This window comes from Poecilia reticulata, linkage group LG2 (assembly GCF_000633615.1).
Source record: "Poecilia reticulata strain Guanapo linkage group LG2, Guppy_female_1.0+MT, whole genome shotgun sequence".
Lineage (NCBI taxonomy): Eukaryota > Metazoa > Chordata > Actinopteri > Cyprinodontiformes > Poeciliidae > Poecilia > Poecilia reticulata.
This window is the reverse complement of record NC_024332.1, coordinates 18,911,205-18,927,652: the sequence shown is the minus strand read 5'-3', so window position 1 is coordinate 18,927,652 and position 16,448 is coordinate 18,911,205. Positions and strand designations below refer to the sequence as shown.

The following is a 16,448-nucleotide window of genomic DNA, read 5'->3' as shown; positions in this document are numbered from 1 at the left end:
TTTTCAACGCTTAAAATTTTAAGGTTTTTATTTGTGAAACCTACGAACTTACTCAAAGTAACATAAAGAGGGTTGAAAATGATAAAAAAAAAAAAAAAACCTCTGATATTAAGCATTTTTTTTCTCTCTCTCCGTTGCACGATAGTGACGTCATCATGGCCATGTTGGACCCAGACACCGCTACATGTGCTCGGATGTGGGTCCGCTCCTCTTCCTTTAGCCGGAAAGACGATTGGAGTCATCCGTCCAACAAGAGCGAAGGCTTGGCGTTTCTGAAATGTTATTGTTGTGTAATTTTACACCACTAGAGGGCGATGTTGTAGCGGTGACAGGAGGATCTCAATGGAGTATGGCAAACTGAATACACGTGTCTTGCTGCTAAATTTCTTCATGTAACTTCTGTGTACTGTTGTTACGAAAAGCCATTCTTTCTGTTCTATTGACGCTTTTTTTTAAACCGTCATTCTGCCATTCAAACCTTTCAATGGTTTCACCAATCCTAAACTGCGCACTGGTTTTCTAGCTGCAGCTGGGACGTGATTACGATCGCCCTTCGGTGATCAGTTTCCAGCTAAATTAAAAGCAGCCCCAATCAGCAGCTGTAGGTTAAATCTCTTTTAAGCTCCACCCACTCGTAGAACCGCAAAATCCCCCCCATCTCCCCGGTGATTAAAACGTGCGGACCCCATGACTCACTGATCCAAAAAGTCGCTGATCCTTGCGCTCTTTTTAATTTCCTTTAAACTGCGATGCCTTTAAATCGTTTCTCTGTCAGCAGTTGCCTTTTAAAATGTTTGAAATCTTTTAATTACATCCCGCTAAGAGGATTTAGGTAAGCAACTCCAGTTTATTTAGAGGTGATTTGCACTAAAAACCATCTCTTGTCATAATTGCGTGGTTGTGTGAGTCTAAATCATACATTATTGCTGCCTTTCCAGAGGTGGAGCAGCTTCCTTGAGCTCAGTGAGCTTAAAAGGTCGCAGCTGTCTCACACTTAAAGATTTCAGCTCCGATGAAATCAAGAGGCTGCTGTGGGTCTCAGCGGACCTCAAGCATCAGATAAAGCATGGAAAGCAGGTATTTAAAGGGAGCATTTTTTAAATTTATTGGTAAACAAGTTCATATTTGCTTGACAGAGTTTGAAAGAAGCCAAATGCTATTTCTATTTCAGTATCTGCCTCTTCTGCAAGGAAAGGCGATTGCAATGATATTTGAGAAGAGGAGCACCAGAACAAGAATGTCCACAGAAACAGGTGCTCAGTTTGTATGTCAGCATCTACGTGGGGATTTAACAGAGAACTGTGTTGCTTTTATTGCTTTTTAGGACAGAAAATAGCGTAACTGCATGTGTTCTGGTGGTGTTCTCTGCTCTGATACCCTTATACTGCCTGTCATTGTTAACAGAAACAAAAGATCTGCTGAAAGGCACATTTTCAGGGCAAGCCTGTGACAAAACACAGAGCTTCATCCACTGGGTGCAAAACGTTGCTTCATTTTTGTCATAACCACCAACTTATCAAGTTATCCTGTTGTGGTTTTACAGTTTAGATCAACTCAAAAGCATGCACGTTATTATTCCTTTAAAATAAAAATCGTAAAGTGTCTAGCACTTTTTACTCTGACGCCTGCAAATAAAATCCAACTGACAGTATTCAGAAGTCACCTATTCACTAAACAGAGTCCACCTGTGAGAAACTGTATCTCAGTGTGGGGAGAAAAAGAGACGTTTGTTGGAGAACCTTAGTGGTCAAGTGGCATCGTGAAGACCGAAGAACACAGCGTACAGTTCAGGGACAAAAGTGTGGAGTTTAAATCAGCTTTTGGTTGTAAAAGACTTCCTACATGCCAAAAGACTTTGTGTGGAGGAAAACAAACACAGCAACTGCGCATCAACCTGGTAAAAGATACAGACTCTCCTTCCATCAGGACACAACACTAAACACACAGTCAGAGTTTAGATAAATTCATATTCATGTTAGAATGGCCCAGTCAAAGTCCAAAGCTCATTCCAATTAAAAATCTATGTTCATAGATGCTCTCCGCCCAATAAAACAGAGTATGATACATTTATTTGTGGTGGAAACACTAGAACACTTGCAGTTGTTCTTATTTTCAGATTCAAATTTGAATCTAATTTTCTTCTGTTGGTCCATCACAAAAAAAAAAATCACAGTAAAACTTACACCCACAAACTTAATTTGTGGGTGTAATGTGACAAAATATGAAAAAGCTTAGCGGTTATAAATATTCTTGTGAGATCTATTTTCTGTTTAATGTGTAGCATGTATGCTCAGAATGTTATTTTTATGAAACAATTTCTCAGTATCTGAGGCGGTTCTGAATAGAAAAGTTTATTCATATTTCAGGTTTTGCTTTGTTGGGTGGACACCCCTGCTTCCTAACCTCACAGGACATCCACTTAGGAGTAAATGAAAGCTGCGCCGATACGGCAAGGTAACACACACACACACGCACGCACACACACACACACACACACACACACACACACACACACACACACACACACACATTCAACTACATTATGTAAACTTGTGGTGCTGCTGTTTTTCTTGAAAGCGGTGTCTCCTATCTTTCTGCACAGGGTTCTCTCTGGACTTTGCGATATCGTTTTGGCGCGGGTTTACAGTCACTCCACGCTGGAGGAGCTGGATCGAGAGGCTTCCATCCCCATCATTAATGGACTCTCTGAACTTTATCACCCCATCCAGATTCTGGCAGACTTCCTCACCTTACAGGTGCCATTTTCCCCCAGCATTCTGCAACTTTGATTCACGATAAACTTTCTTAATCCCCGCTGTTTTCTTCTAGGAGCATTATGGGTCTCTTAGTGGACTTACAGTGAGCTGGATTGGAGATGGAAACAATGTCCTCCACTCCTTCATGATGACTGCTGCCAAACTGGGGGTTCATCTAAAGGTTGCCACACCAAAGGTCCGCCTCTTCTTCTCAGACCATCATGGGTCCTGATGGGTTTTCCTGTCTCACTGAATACGCCGTTCTCCACAGGGTTACGAACCAGACAAGGGAGTAACTGAAGAGGCGCAGAGGCTGTCCAAGCAAGTGAGGACCTAGACTACTTACAGTCATTTATCGATTAGCAATATTCACCGCGAGTTTTTTTCTAATCGCAGCATGGTACCCAACTTGTTCTGACCTCGGATCCGATGGAGGCTGCCCATGGCAGCAATGTGTTGGTGACCGACACCTGGGTCAGCATGGGCCAGGAAGAGGAGAAGAAAAGGAGGCTAAAAGATTTCCATGGCTACCAGATTACAATGCAGGCAAGCAAGAAGAGGCTTGTTTTATTCAAATATCAGCTAAATTACTCTGTAGTGCCTTCTCATTCATATCCCTTGAGGCTTTTCCTATATTTTCTCATGTTACTACCACTAAATGTTGATGAATTTTATTGGGATTTTGCATGACCTGCAATATTTTTTTGCAAAATATCTCAAGCTCAGTCAGAGACTCATGGAGAGCATTTTTGAAAATCAATTTTCAAGTCTTTCCACAGCCTGTCACAGCCTGGTTTTCTTCTTCCGCCAGAAGAAAACCACCCACACAGCATGATACTACCACCACCATGTTTCACTGTAGAACCGAGGTGTTCAGGGTGCAGTGTTAATTTTCAAAAGTTAGTTTGAAGCTCCTCAATAATTTTCTCGACAACTTGTCCGAGTTTCTGAATACTTTGTATTTTGTCCTTTTCTCTTTCCAATTTTGTGACAATTTGCGAAGGTCTGTCACATTGAATCCCACTGAAGCGAGTTGACATTTTTGGTTGTAGTAGTAGTGTAGTGTAGTGTGAAAATCCCAAACTTCAGCAAGTCTGAAACCATTTCTGGACACAGAAATCCAATGCCTATTAATTAGTTGTGTCACTCCAGCAACTTTAGCAAATATTTATTTTCATTTTGTCGTGGTGGGGGGCGGACTGGATGAACACAGACCGGAAATGTGGCCAAACCAAATTGGACATTCCTGCACTGCCTTCCCCGGAAGATGGAGGAGGTGGATGACCAAGTGTTTTACTCATCCCGCTCCCTCGTCTTTCCTGAGGCTGAGAATAGGAAATGGACCATCATGGTAAGATAGCAGGTAGATACTTCATATTTACTCCTCATCATTCTTTCTGGTTACTAATATCAGCCGTTTTACCTTTTTCAGGGTTTGATGGTTTCTCTTTTGACCGACTACACTCCACAGATCTCTATGCCAAAGTTTTAAACTTAACGTGCAATTTATTTTTGACCTACTGATGAAAAAACATGTGTTAACAGAATTTGTGTCTACTTTTATAATTGCTACATTTACCAACAAGGAAACAGTTATTGCAATTTACTTACATCCATCTGAACTTGATGTAGGGTGCCAGCAATAAATAAAAGGATTGTGTGCGTTGTGATTGATTCATGTTGCAGTAAGGTCACAACTTTATCCAAAAGCGTGAAAACCGTTTTTGAGAGATAACTTTGCTAGATTAACCTGAGTTCAGCTCAGACGTGGGTCTGACTCTGTTTTGTGAAAAAGCGACACCAAGTGGTCAAAGTCAGTAACGCGTCCCGGTGTCTGATTGGAAGACGGTAGATGACGTGTTTTGCTTGGGATGGGAATTACGGCCCTTTTCCTGGATCCTGATAATATAGCTTGTCTCTGTACATAACATTTTGGTTTCATATAACTATGCAAAGTTTGAGTATAAAATAATTTTTCTTTATAAGACTGCACAGCTTGGGGGCAAACAGAGAGACACACAAGACAAAAAATGATGCATGCACATATTAATATCTGACGGCAATTTAAAACCAAATTAACCAGACATTCAAGATTTTAGATAAACACTGAAATAAAGTGTAAATTGTAGAAGTTTCCAGGGAAATGTTGTTAAATTCGTGTTTATTTACGGAATGTTTTAGAAAAGGTAAAAATACAAGCACATTTTTGGAGGACTTCTTTTCATGCGTACAAGGCCTAATCATTAAATTGAGGTGTACCTTATTGTCAATTTGAATTTGCCTGCATTAAAGAAACACATGGTTAAAATAACAAACTGTCTCCCACCTAAAGGAACCGTCATTACACTTAATTAGTGAATCTGTCTCTCCTCTTCTCCATCTTCAGTTTTTTCTCTATCTTATATCTGTATCATACAGATATAGAATATTTGCACTATTTTTTATACAGACTGAATGCTGTGAGCATGTGAAAACAAAATCAAATTTGTTGGTTATGAACATAAACTGATTCTGATAAATGACAGCCCTCATTTATGTAATGAGCTGGCAATTAGAGCCGGCTCAGTTGCGAGCGGCACACTTGTAGCGGGAAGCTATGATCTCCGTGTGTGGTCCAGACGGATCAAGTGATGCATAACAGTTCATTCATAAACAGATACCTCCATCAACATGTACCCATTCATAAACATTGTTTTATAAACAAAGCAACAGAAATACACTGCCTGTGGTTCTTCAGAAAAAAAAAATCAAATGCATTTTTTATTTGTTTAATACCCATAATATAACAATGATAAGACGTAATTTAATTAAACAAATTCGTTAACCACGGGGTTATAACAGCACTGCTTTAATGGCAAAGAGAAAACAGCATTTTTCCTCGACGACCACCCACACAGAGAGAGGGTGGCAGCTCGGAGAGGGAGCTGGAGCTTTGGGTGGGAGGCGGCGGAGTTGAGAGGAGGACGCCGCCATTGCAGCCACAGCTGGCCGCCCGAGATAAATCTCATACCATCCCAAACTCTTTCCATATTCACTGGCTTTGCTTTTTTCCCCTCTGGTTTGTCCCGCTTTTGTCGGGTCTCGAGGAAATACAAAAACAAGATGGACGTTTCGTCTTCGCTGACAGTCGAAATGTGGAGCCCCAGCGCCGAACAAAAGCAGGTAAAAGCCCGAGTTCAGGGGGGGACAATGGGGAAAGTTTTAGCCAAACTTAGCTAACTAACGGTAGCTGTACCGCTATGGAGTCTGGAGCTGGACGTTATCATCAGCTCAGAAAGCTCAAAAAATACAAATAAAAAATCACAAACGCTGGTTCACTTTAACTACTATTATTACGTAAAGTTGTATTTGTATACATACACAGAAATTAAGATCGGTTTCTGGTGTAAAATTGTGTCAACATATTCACATTTAAAGCCTCAATTTTCGTTCGAGTTCAATCTTTGGGCGCTAGAGATGTACAAAATAGTTTACATGTTGCGTTGTAACAGCTCAACAATCTGTGATTATCAAGTGAAAGACACAATAAAACACATCTAAAGTTTTGTGCATCTTTTAAGATAAAAGCAAAATCAATCCACCATCTGCAGTGGGTAAGCTGGACAAATTTTAGTTTGATGCTTTCATGGTGATTCGTTAAAAAAAATTAACGAATCACCGGATGTAAAAGTGTTCTTTAAGATTCTCTAAACTTACTTGTAATGCATTATTTAATAATTATAACTACAGTTGTAGCTCTTTCTTTGGGGGCTTATAAATGGGTTTTAATTTTAAAATGAGATCATAATGGGATTATTGAAGTAGTACTAGCTGTAGTAAAAAAATAGATCTTCATTTACATGGTTCTTGTACAATCTGCAAAAGTTAAGGATTTGATAAAATTATTTTCTTGGTCTGGATATGGATGGAAATATTTAGATGCTTTGGTTATTATTTGCGCCATTGTCTAAAAGCAGCATCCGTACATTTGTTAGCTATCCACCCATTTATTTTCCATCCTTCCATCAATTTATGTCTAGCCATCCATGCAATCCTTTATCTAAACATTTATTTTTCATCCACCCATCCATACTAGAAACTTAAATAACTGCTGTAAAATTTTCTAAATACACAAATTTATACCTTTGAGTGTTTTTATGTTCTTTGGCGTTGTTTTGCTCAAATATACCACAGTGTGTGAAACATCTCCTCAGATTGTATTGCTTACATGATCCACATGCTGTGAATGACTCACTACCTTCAAACTTGTTGCTTATTTTGAGTTTTGCAAGTACAAATGTACAAGGCAGCACAGTTTATCATGTTTATATCATCACCACTGTCGGTGTGTGCAATATTCATGTCACAAAAGGACAAGTTGGAGTGCAGCAATTGTTGGCTAATATATTCCAAGTGGTATGAAGTTGCATTTCACATGCTAATGTATTATTTAGCCAGTTGGACAGAGTCTCAGGGCAGCAGATGCTCACACCGGACACAAACTACGTTGCCCAAAATGCAGAATAGCGCAGAATGTAGGAACCATGGTCGAGAAAGAGAGGAAAGAAGAAAGACATGCATATGTGTCGCAGCTGATCATTGCAATATTTACCAATATTATCGACCTCAATCTAACAGCATTTTTGCTTTTGCCCTTTCAGTTTAGATGTCCATGTTTCTCTAGAACCCTAAAAAGTAAAATAAAACTTTGCTAACTTCAACCAATCTAATGTTTAAATTGGTGGATTTTACCAGTTCATACGTACTGTTAAAATATGTGTTGTCATGTTTCAACCACTTGAGAACACATAAGTGCTTAAATAGAAGTCATCTGGACTTAGGAAACTTTCTTATTAGTTTTTATAAATTCTCTTTCCCAGTCATGTCAGTAGGGTTCAGAAGGCTTTGCTTTCAACTCTTTGTCTTCTGTTTCAAGCAGAAATATTCTCAAATAATACTTTTCTGGTATGTTTTCCTACTCAATATTTGTGTAATTTTGAGTTCCTTACCTTCAGACTCCCACAGTTGCCTCGCCTGTCCGGTGGTCCAGTCTCTCACCATGAACGCCAGTAGGAACTGCACCTCAGTGGGGAACGGCGATGGTCTGGCGGTCCTGGAGACGGTGTCCATCGTCACCATCACGCTCCTGGCCTGCCTGGGGAACCTGCTGATCGTGGCCACCCTCTACCGCCGACCGTACCTGCTCACGCCCAGCAACAAGTTCGTGTTCAGCCTGACCCTGTCCAACCTGCTGCTGTCCGTGCTGGTGCTGCCGTTTGTGGCCGTGAGCTCGGCGAAGCGAGAGTGGGTCTTCGGGGTGGTGTGGTGCAACTTCACCGCGCTGCTCTACCTGCTCATCAGCTCGGCCAGCATGCTGACCCTCGGCGTGATCGCCATCGACAGGTCGGTACCGGATCAACCTGGAGTTGCAGTTAGATGAACTCTGCATGTATTGATATCCAGAGATATTGATACATCTGTTACTGTTTTTTTGTTGTTGTTGTTTTCTTCATTTTGCCTGAAACAATTATAACATATTTCTAATTTCTTATTAAAGTGTTACAGATGGTATTTGTGTGTATTATATTATCCTAAATCTTAAAACTGAAAAATCTAATTTGTTCATACATTTTTAACATTTTGATGGCTTTTTGTTGTGTTTTTTTTTTTTACATCACAAATACAAATTTGAATGTGTTTTAATGAGATATTCTAACACGAAATGTAGCATAATTGTTAAGTGGAAAGTAAAACTTAAATAGTTTTTAAAAATATTTACTGAAAATATGTGGCTTGTGTTTCCAATCAGCCCTCTTTAATGTGATACCCCTAAATAAAATCCAGTGAAACTAATCGCTTCAACATGCCACCAGATTTCTAACTTGAGTTGACTGAGAGGTATTTTGATAGTCAAAAATGTGCTGATCAGAGTTGATGGGAAGATTAATTGAGCTAAATTCAAGAGAAATGCTGGAAGAAAACCTTTTAAAACCTTTAATGAGGCAGGACAGCCACACTAAACACACAACTTTAACTACAGTGAAATAGTTTGGGTTAAAATCAAAGTCAGGTGTTAGTAAGTTTTAGTGCAGCCCTTAATAAGCTCCTTTTGGTGGCACTGAAACACACTGAACAAACTGAGTCATTTTACAATGAAATGAAATTTTCCAGGATTTTTGATTTTTTTGCTGTAACAAACATTTGAAATTCTTTGCGAAACTCTGGGAAGCAATCAACAGCTATTTATTTTACTGAAAAGTCTAAAGAGAATAAAGAGGCTGCTCATTAGGACTTATTATTTACATGAACTGTACTTTAGTTGAGCCAAATTTAGCACTTAAAGCTACTTGAGATAACTTGTGTATTATTTCCTCGGAGCTCACAAAGCTGTGCCTGTAAATTTTCTCAGCAGCTCTCGGTCCACCGTGTTCTCACTGCTTTCCTAATTATCCTCCGCACCTTTGGGGATTTCTGGTTACACAGCAGCTTGTTTGTTCTCCTGCCAAGCTCCCGTCTGTCTGCTGTTTTCATCTTTTACCAAAACGCGTTACAGCACCGTTAGTGGGTTCGTGCAGCTTTCAAGCTCCTGTGTCGCCCTCTTCCATCTCAGCAGTCTCTGAGGTTTATGGATCTGCAGTCCCCCCCCGAGAACCACGTTCAGCTGCTGTTTGACAGATTTCTCCATCTTGTTCCCATTTCATCCTGCCAGGTACTACGCCGTGCTCTACCCGATGATCTACCCCATGAAGATCACAGGGAACAGGGCGGTGGTCGTCATCGTCTACGTGTGGCTACACTCGCTGGTGGGCTGCCTGCCCCCGTTATTCGGCTGGTCCTCCTTCGAGTTTGACTGTTTGAAGCGGACGTGCGTCGCGGCCTGGTCCAGAGAGCCGAGTTACTCTGCCTTCTGGGTCACCTGGTGCATCCTTCCGCCCTTCTTCATCATGTTGGCCTGCTACGGAGTCATTTTCCGCGTAGCTCGCATGAAAGCCAGAAAAATCCACTGCGGGACGGTCATTGTAGCCCAAGAAGACTCAGCTGGAACTCAGAGAAACGGACGCAAGAACTCAAGCACTTCAACTTCCTCCAGCGGGAGCAGACGGAGCCTCGTGTACGCAGGGAGTCAGTGCAAGGCCTTTGTCACCATCCTGGTGGTGATCGGCACCTTTCTCATAACGTGGGGGCCGTACGTTGGGGTGGTGTGTACAGAGGCCCTGTGGGGTCAGGGCAGCGTCTCCCAGGAGCTGGAGACTCTGGTGGCGTGGCTCTCTTTCTGCAGCGCCGTGTGCCACCCGCTCATTTACGGCCTGTGGAACAAAACGGTGAGGAAGGAGCTGCTGGGGATGTGCTTCGGCGATCGTTACTACAGAGAGTCGTTTGCCACAAGGCAGCGGACGTCCCGAATCTTCAGCATCTCTAACAGGATCACAGGTGGGACAGCAGCAGGGACGATAGTCTTTAAGGCCATATATTCTCATGAGTTGGATGTTTCTGGTTATCAGTGCGCTCATGATGTGTTAAAAATGTAAAAAAATAGAATAAAAAAGTTAGAAAACAGTAAGAGTGAAATAAGTGCAGCAAATTCATAGGTGCTGGTTTTTTTGTTTACTTTTATTTTATAGCATTAAAACAAAAGTTGACCAGACTGCTTCAAATTTTAGTCGCATATAAGATAAAATAAAATTGAATAAAAATAACTGTAGAATATACAATTTAAGTAATTAAATCCATCTCTGCTCGACTCAAAAGCCAGAGAAGGTGCATAAGTGTTCAGTAGATAGTAAATGATTCCAGTCTAAGCTGTGTAAATATGTATCGCTTTGGAGCAGCAAATTCACCTTAAAGCACCTTCAGTCTGAAAGCAGCCGAGATGGCAGATGTAGCTCACTCATGCCGGCTGATGCAAATATGACGCAAACCAAGGATTTGCTGCCATTTTGTGGTTGTCTAATTACTTTATGCCTGGTGGTCAAAGGTGCATGGATGGCTTAAGGAGTTACATTTTAGAAGTAATGTGAAAATGGAGAAGAACACAATGGTGATAAAGTGGGGAAAAAAGAAAAAAAAACTCTTATTTTCCCCAGTATTTACCTGTTTATCCAACTTTAGAGAACTGTCCAGTATTGCAGTAAATTCCTCATAGTGGATCTAAGAAACCAAAAGCTTTGCCTCAAACCAACTCACCCGTCCTGTTTTCATCGAGGCTCAACTTTGTCCAGTCTTGGTTTCAATCACACAGCCCAAAATCAGTGTCAGTGAATCTCTGCTGTTCAGTTCAGCTGAAGGCAGGAAGAACTGAAAGTCATCTGCAAAATAATGAAAAGAAAGGTTGATTCTTAAAAAAAAAAAAAAAACTGTGGTGGACTGAGTATTGAGCCCTGGGGAACCCCAATATTGGCACCAACATATGTCACACCAGAATATCGTATCGACATCTACTGAGCATCAGCCTGCTAAGATTTTCTTATAAACTGTCTATGATCACTTGACTAATGTCAGAACAAATTGTTTCTTTGTGAGTGTGTGTTTTGTGAATGTGTTTGTTGTTTTTTCAGACTTGGGTATGTCCCCGCACCTAACCGCAATGCTGGCCGGAGGAGAACACCTGTTGACCCCAGGAAGCAGCACAGGAGACACCGGCTTCAGCTTCACTCAGGACTCAGGTCGGCAATACACACACACACACACACACACACACACACACACACCCACACACACACACACACACACACACATCAGAAAACACTCTTCTTTATGTTCACATCAATCTCTCTTATCCATAATAAGACCATAATCTCTCCCCACAAACTTTACTGTACACTTGACACAATTCAGTCATGTAATTCTCATTCTCCAGGCGAATACCTAAACCCAGAGAGGAATGGCACGTCACTCCAGAGATCACGTCTCCTTTGCTCTGGAGTCCATACTGGGATTCATGTAATAATTTCTTTCCCAGATGATTATAGAATCAGTCTGGATGCCTAATGTTGTATTTTAGACACCAGTGGCCATGGAAGCAGTCGGATCACCTGAATCCAGTCATTTGGATGAAAGAATCAATATTTTAAGCAATATATAGTTCATGTAAAATCGTTTTGTTTTTGAGAAGAAACAGAAAAGGTTCTGTTGTACTATAATTTTATTAAGTCTGTCAGTATGGTAGTTTTTGTTATGAAAAATAACAACAACAAAAAACCTACTGTTCTACTTCATATTTAACACAGATAAAGATATAAGGGACCTAAACCAAGAAATAGGCCTGTCACTATGTCAAATCTTTCTGGAAGATAAATTGTCCCAGAAGTTATTGAGATAAACAATAGTATTGTTTTGAGACCAATTTAATGGAAAATAATTAGTTTATTACTTATTGTGACAGACTGACCAAAAAAGAAAGTATGCTAAGCCTCTTTGTTACATTACTGTTAAATAAATTAAAATGCTTAACTTATTGTCCCCTCTACCTCATATTCCAATTTCTTATTTAAAATCCTTCAAATTGTCAAACTTTTTTTTATTTTTTTTTTTTACAAATTTATCTATCTAGCTTGGAGTAAAAACCCAAGTTCTACCATAACAGTAGGATAATTGTGGCTTCAGGTCAGCCTTGGTTCCTCATAACATTCCTGTTCGACAGCTCATGTTTCAGCTGAAGAGCTGGCATTCAGGATGAGTAAGATCACGCGCTTCTGGTTTTGTTGTTTTTCCGACTGGGAGATAAAAAGGATCACAGGGAGCCGCCCTTTGTGCTTTACCTGCAGGCACCGATGTGATGCTGCTGGAGAACTCCTGCACAGACGGCTCCTCCTTCCCCTCACAAAACGGGAATCCATCCGGGAAGAGGCGGAGCTCGGTCACCTTTGAAGACCAGGTGGAGCATTCCAAAGGTATCCCATCATTAAGTTTCCTGAGAACAGGAAGCTCAACAAAAAAAGGCAACTTTTCGTTGGAAATAAATGGAAAAAACATGGCTATACACCGAGTACGAATGCTGTTTTTTGTTGTTGAGGTTTTTCTGAATTGTCATTTTCCTCAGCTGAAAACTCGTCTTCAGCCCAAGTCCACGCTGGGATTCACAAATCTCTCGACTCGTTCGCTTCCTGCTTGGCGAAGGTCATCGAGAGCGACGCCAAGCTCGCGCTGTTCGAGCAGAGTCTGTTGCCGCAGGGGGGAGGGCTCTTTGCGACGAGGGGGGCGCCGAAGCCCAGACACCCGGATGGTCAGAGACTGAGGCTGGAGAGCATCGACGAAGGCATCGTCAAGGACAACAGGGAGGAGGAGGAGAAGAAGCTCATCTGATCGCTGCAGGTTTGGCCTTCGACTGCACACTAAAACACACTGTGGTACGGCTGATGAATTCTGGATTCTCCGACATTATTGGCAGACAGGAAGAGGCACTTTTTCACTCAAAGGAACGCCGTCAGTGTCCGGGCGAATTCTTCTGTCATATTTGTACTCTTAATAGGAATTTTGTACTACTGTAACCTTACATGGTAATGTTGTTTTGCTACACATTTTTTTTATTATATATTTTTAGTATTTTAATGTGCTGTGGTCAGTTTGAGTTAAAATAAAAACAGAGAAATTGAAAAAAAAAAAAAAAAAAGAACTAGTACATTTTTCTCCTCAGATTCACTCTGCTAGTTTCTCTAATGCAGATGTTTACGGTCCAATTAGGTTCTGTTGCAGCAAAGCTTCTTGACCCAGTTTTAGGTTTTTTGTGCTCGATGACTTAAAGGATTAGCAGCAAAAAGGGAACCTGGTCAGCACCGACCGGATAGGCTGTTATTTTTATGATGCTTCTATGCCTTGGGAATATAAATTTATTTATTTTTTCAGGTTTGATCAGTATAAAAAAAAAAAAGTAATGTATTGATTCAAAATACTTTATTCATGCATATTTTTTCTGAAGACTAAAATGAAATCCTCATTCTGACTTCAGGATAAAATAATCATAAATAAATTTCATTTTTATGTGAACTTGGCTACTTAAAAAAAAACTAACTTTTCAGTCAGGCTTAAAGCACATGCATGATGCACCAATCAGGCATAAACTCTTTATCAGTGCACTCCTGACTTCTATAGATTGGACTTGTTTGTCCAGATTAACATGATTGCATTGAGATCTGGGGACATGGAGTCCAAGTAAACCTTAAAGAAGTGATTCCTCAAACCATTCCTGACTCATTTTGCCATTTTGTGTCAGGCCGCATTATTCAGGGAATATTTCCTCCACCCTTATTGATCTGCAGCTTCTTATGCAACCCATCTGTTCAACTGAGCAACACAGGGCAACTTTGACCCCCCGTGTGCAGCAGTGAACTCTGGTAAACCACGGTTTCTTCGCTGGGCCTCTTTTGATGGACACTTGGGAATGATATGACCCAGTTCTGAAGCCATCACAATTCAGTTCTCATCAGATTATCAAACGCTGAGTGTTTCCTGTTTTTCTGCTCTTAACATACCAGGAAAAGGTCACTTGTTGCCTTAGTTACCCTACCATCTTTTCTTTACTTTATTCAGTTTTACTCAGAATTTCAACATAGTCTCACCAGTTCAGGTTTATAAAAACCAGAATGGAGTCGTTTAAATGTGCAGATTTATCTAAAATGTTGAAAATCACCTCAGGAATCAGAAAGATGATTTTTGAAAAGCCTGAAACTTTAAACATAAAAAATATGTAGAAATGGTCTTGATTTTAATACAAATCCTTTAAATACATTTGCTTCATCTTGTTCATTTTTATGTTCTGGTCTTTAATTTTAGCAAATGCAGTTTGATGTCAGGCCAAACTAAGGTCGTAAAAGTTCCAGTTACATTATATTGTTTTTTTTAATTATTTACAAACAATTAATCAAAATTGAAATCACAGATAAAAAAATAGTCAGTTTTATACAAAATGTCCTGTTTAGTTCAGTTTCAGGGTTTCTTTTTTAGTCCATTCAGATTCAGCATGAACCCTTTACATTAGAGAAGAAAACTGATGCAGTTCAGCAGCAGAGCAGAGGTACTAAAAATGGTCTCTAGTCAGTCCCTAAACTGACTGCTGTAGCAAATATTTCAGAAATAAATTATGCTGAACTGATGGTTCACAGTCAGCCTACAGAAATGTTTTCAGAGGTACATGTAGCTCATCCATTTCTACACTCTTATTTATGAAACTCGTATTATAACGTTATTCCCTCATCAAAGACATACCTGGAATGTATTTATGAAATTCAGTTTTATTTTGTGTATTCTCTTATTTTTTTCAACTGGTACTTTTTTAGTAGGAAAAAAAAACTACACATGAGAAGTGACATAATCTTCGAGGTTCACTTCATTTCCTATTGTAACTATAGATACAGATATTTGTATTAAAAGTTTTTACCATCAAACATGTCTGCTTTGAGTGGAACTCAGTATTTCCGTTTGTGAAGGTTGTGTGTCTCTGCCAATTCAATTTAATTCAAAGTCAAAAATACTTTCTTTATTGACCTTAACGGGAAATTATAAATGTTGCTGTACCTCGTACAATCAAAGATTCGTCAGAGATCTCCTGAAGCAGTCTGTATTACAGCTAATCTGAAGGAACCTCTGACTGAAGACGCTGTTTTTCTATGAAGAGGATGCTCAGGCTTGTTCATGATTTTCTTTATTTTATGTAAACTCATGAAGACGCAAGAAAAATGAAAGGAAGTATCAGTAATTTAGTTTAACTCAGAGTAAAGTCAATAAAACTTTACGTGTTTATATTTTGGACAGTAGGACGAACGTCAAGATGCAATCTTTGGACTGTTTATGATGCTGCAACAACAGAGGAAGTTATTTAAAGTGTTTCTTATACATCTTTACCAGGGATGTCAACAATAATGCAGGCCTCTATCTAATTAAGCTAAATGTTTAAACGAAGTTTGATGCTGATTTTGGACCAAAACAAAACAAAAAGAACTCAAATCACATCTTACAGTTGGGGATACATCCGACTGATGTTACAGCTCTGTTTATTGTGCATTTGGCCATATTAGCTCGATCGGTCACAATAACTTAACGCTCCGTCTCTAGCAAAAAACCTTTTGTAGAGTTTATCAGAGTAAAACTCTTAAACATTTTTTTTTTTAACCCAAGTCAAATAAGAAAGCAAACAAACACGTTTAATGCATGAAAAATAAATAAAAAAGGGCAGCTAAGTGAGAAATACTTCAGCTTTCGATATTTTCCCAGAGACAGAGCCTGCGTTCAGACAACAGCTGCTAAAAAAACAATAACAAAAAAAAACAGCAGCTCAGCGGCTGCTCTGTTACCGACCGCCGCGTTCTCGTCGCTGATCACAGTTCTTTCCGTCCAAACTCTACAAAACAACAGATTTAAAGCCTTTGTATTTTAATTAAAGTCTGTATTCACATGCTTTAAGTGCTGCAGCAGCACGTCAACATTTCATTGCTACAAATTCAAAAAATGTCAAACATTAACACTGATCCAACTCTCGCCTTCGCCAAACAAATAATATTGCACTTTAACATCCTTTCACACCAGCCGCTGTGATTAGCACTCTAGACACACACTTTTATATACCCATACTGGCGTCCTTTTTGCAGTCACACAGGTGTAGTTTATCCTCATACAGAAACATCAGTAAGAAAGTTCTTTAAAAAAGAAAGAAAAAAAAATAACACAAGGGCCTAGAAATAACACTAATATCCAAAAGGAAGTATTCTACTAGTACAAATC

At 39.9% G+C, this 16,448-nt stretch overlaps 2 protein-coding genes across 2 annotated transcripts; both read left to right on the top strand.

Moving 5' to 3' along the window:
- Positions 1-272: 272 nt before the first annotated feature.
- On the top strand, positions 273-4,430 carry otc (ornithine transcarbamylase). The gene is made up of 10 exons (XM_008435144.2): positions 273-832; positions 939-1,077; positions 1,172-1,253; positions 2,367-2,454; positions 2,603-2,756; positions 2,830-2,952; positions 3,028-3,081; positions 3,153-3,302; positions 3,970-4,107; positions 4,189-4,430. Exons 1-10 carry the CDS (start codon positions 750-752, stop codon positions 4,246-4,248), a joined length of 1,071 nt encoding a protein of 356 aa, XP_008433366.1. The 5' UTR covers positions 273-749; the 3' UTR covers positions 4,249-4,430.
- Positions 4,431-5,625: 1,195 nt separating this feature from the next.
- gpr161b (G protein-coupled receptor 161b) lies at positions 5,626-16,387 on the top strand. The gene is made up of 6 exons (XM_008435131.2): positions 5,626-5,918; positions 7,751-8,138; positions 9,445-10,166; positions 11,291-11,398; positions 12,500-12,625; positions 12,775-16,387. Exons 2-6 carry the CDS (start codon positions 7,795-7,797, stop codon positions 13,035-13,037), a joined length of 1,563 nt encoding a protein of 520 aa, XP_008433353.1. The 5' UTR covers positions 5,626-5,918; positions 7,751-7,794; the 3' UTR covers positions 13,038-16,387.
- Positions 16,388-16,448: the final 61 nt, after the last annotated feature.

Bases quoted from the DNA above. Each gene is read 5' to 3' on its own strand.
- otc (XM_008435144.2), top strand. From the start codon at position 750: ATGCCTTTAAATCGTTTCTCTGTCAGCAGTTGCCTTTTAAAATGTTTG. The intron at 833-938 runs GTAAGCAACTCC...CTGCCTTTCCAG, and splicing joins ATCCCGCTAAGAGGATTTAG to AGGTGGAGCAGCTTCCTTGA. The intron at 3,082-3,152 runs GTGAGGACCTAG...TTCTAATCGCAG, and splicing joins CGCAGAGGCTGTCCAAGCAA to CATGGTACCCAACTTGTTCT.
- gpr161b (XM_008435131.2), top strand. From the start codon at position 7,795: ATGAACGCCAGTAGGAACTGCACCTCAGTGGGGAACGGCGATGGTCTG. The intron at 8,139-9,444 runs GTCGGTACCGGA...TCATCCTGCCAG, and splicing joins GGCGTGATCGCCATCGACAG to GTACTACGCCGTGCTCTACC. The intron at 11,399-12,499 runs GTCGGCAATACA...CTTTACCTGCAG, and splicing joins CAGCTTCACTCAGGACTCAG to GCACCGATGTGATGCTGCTG.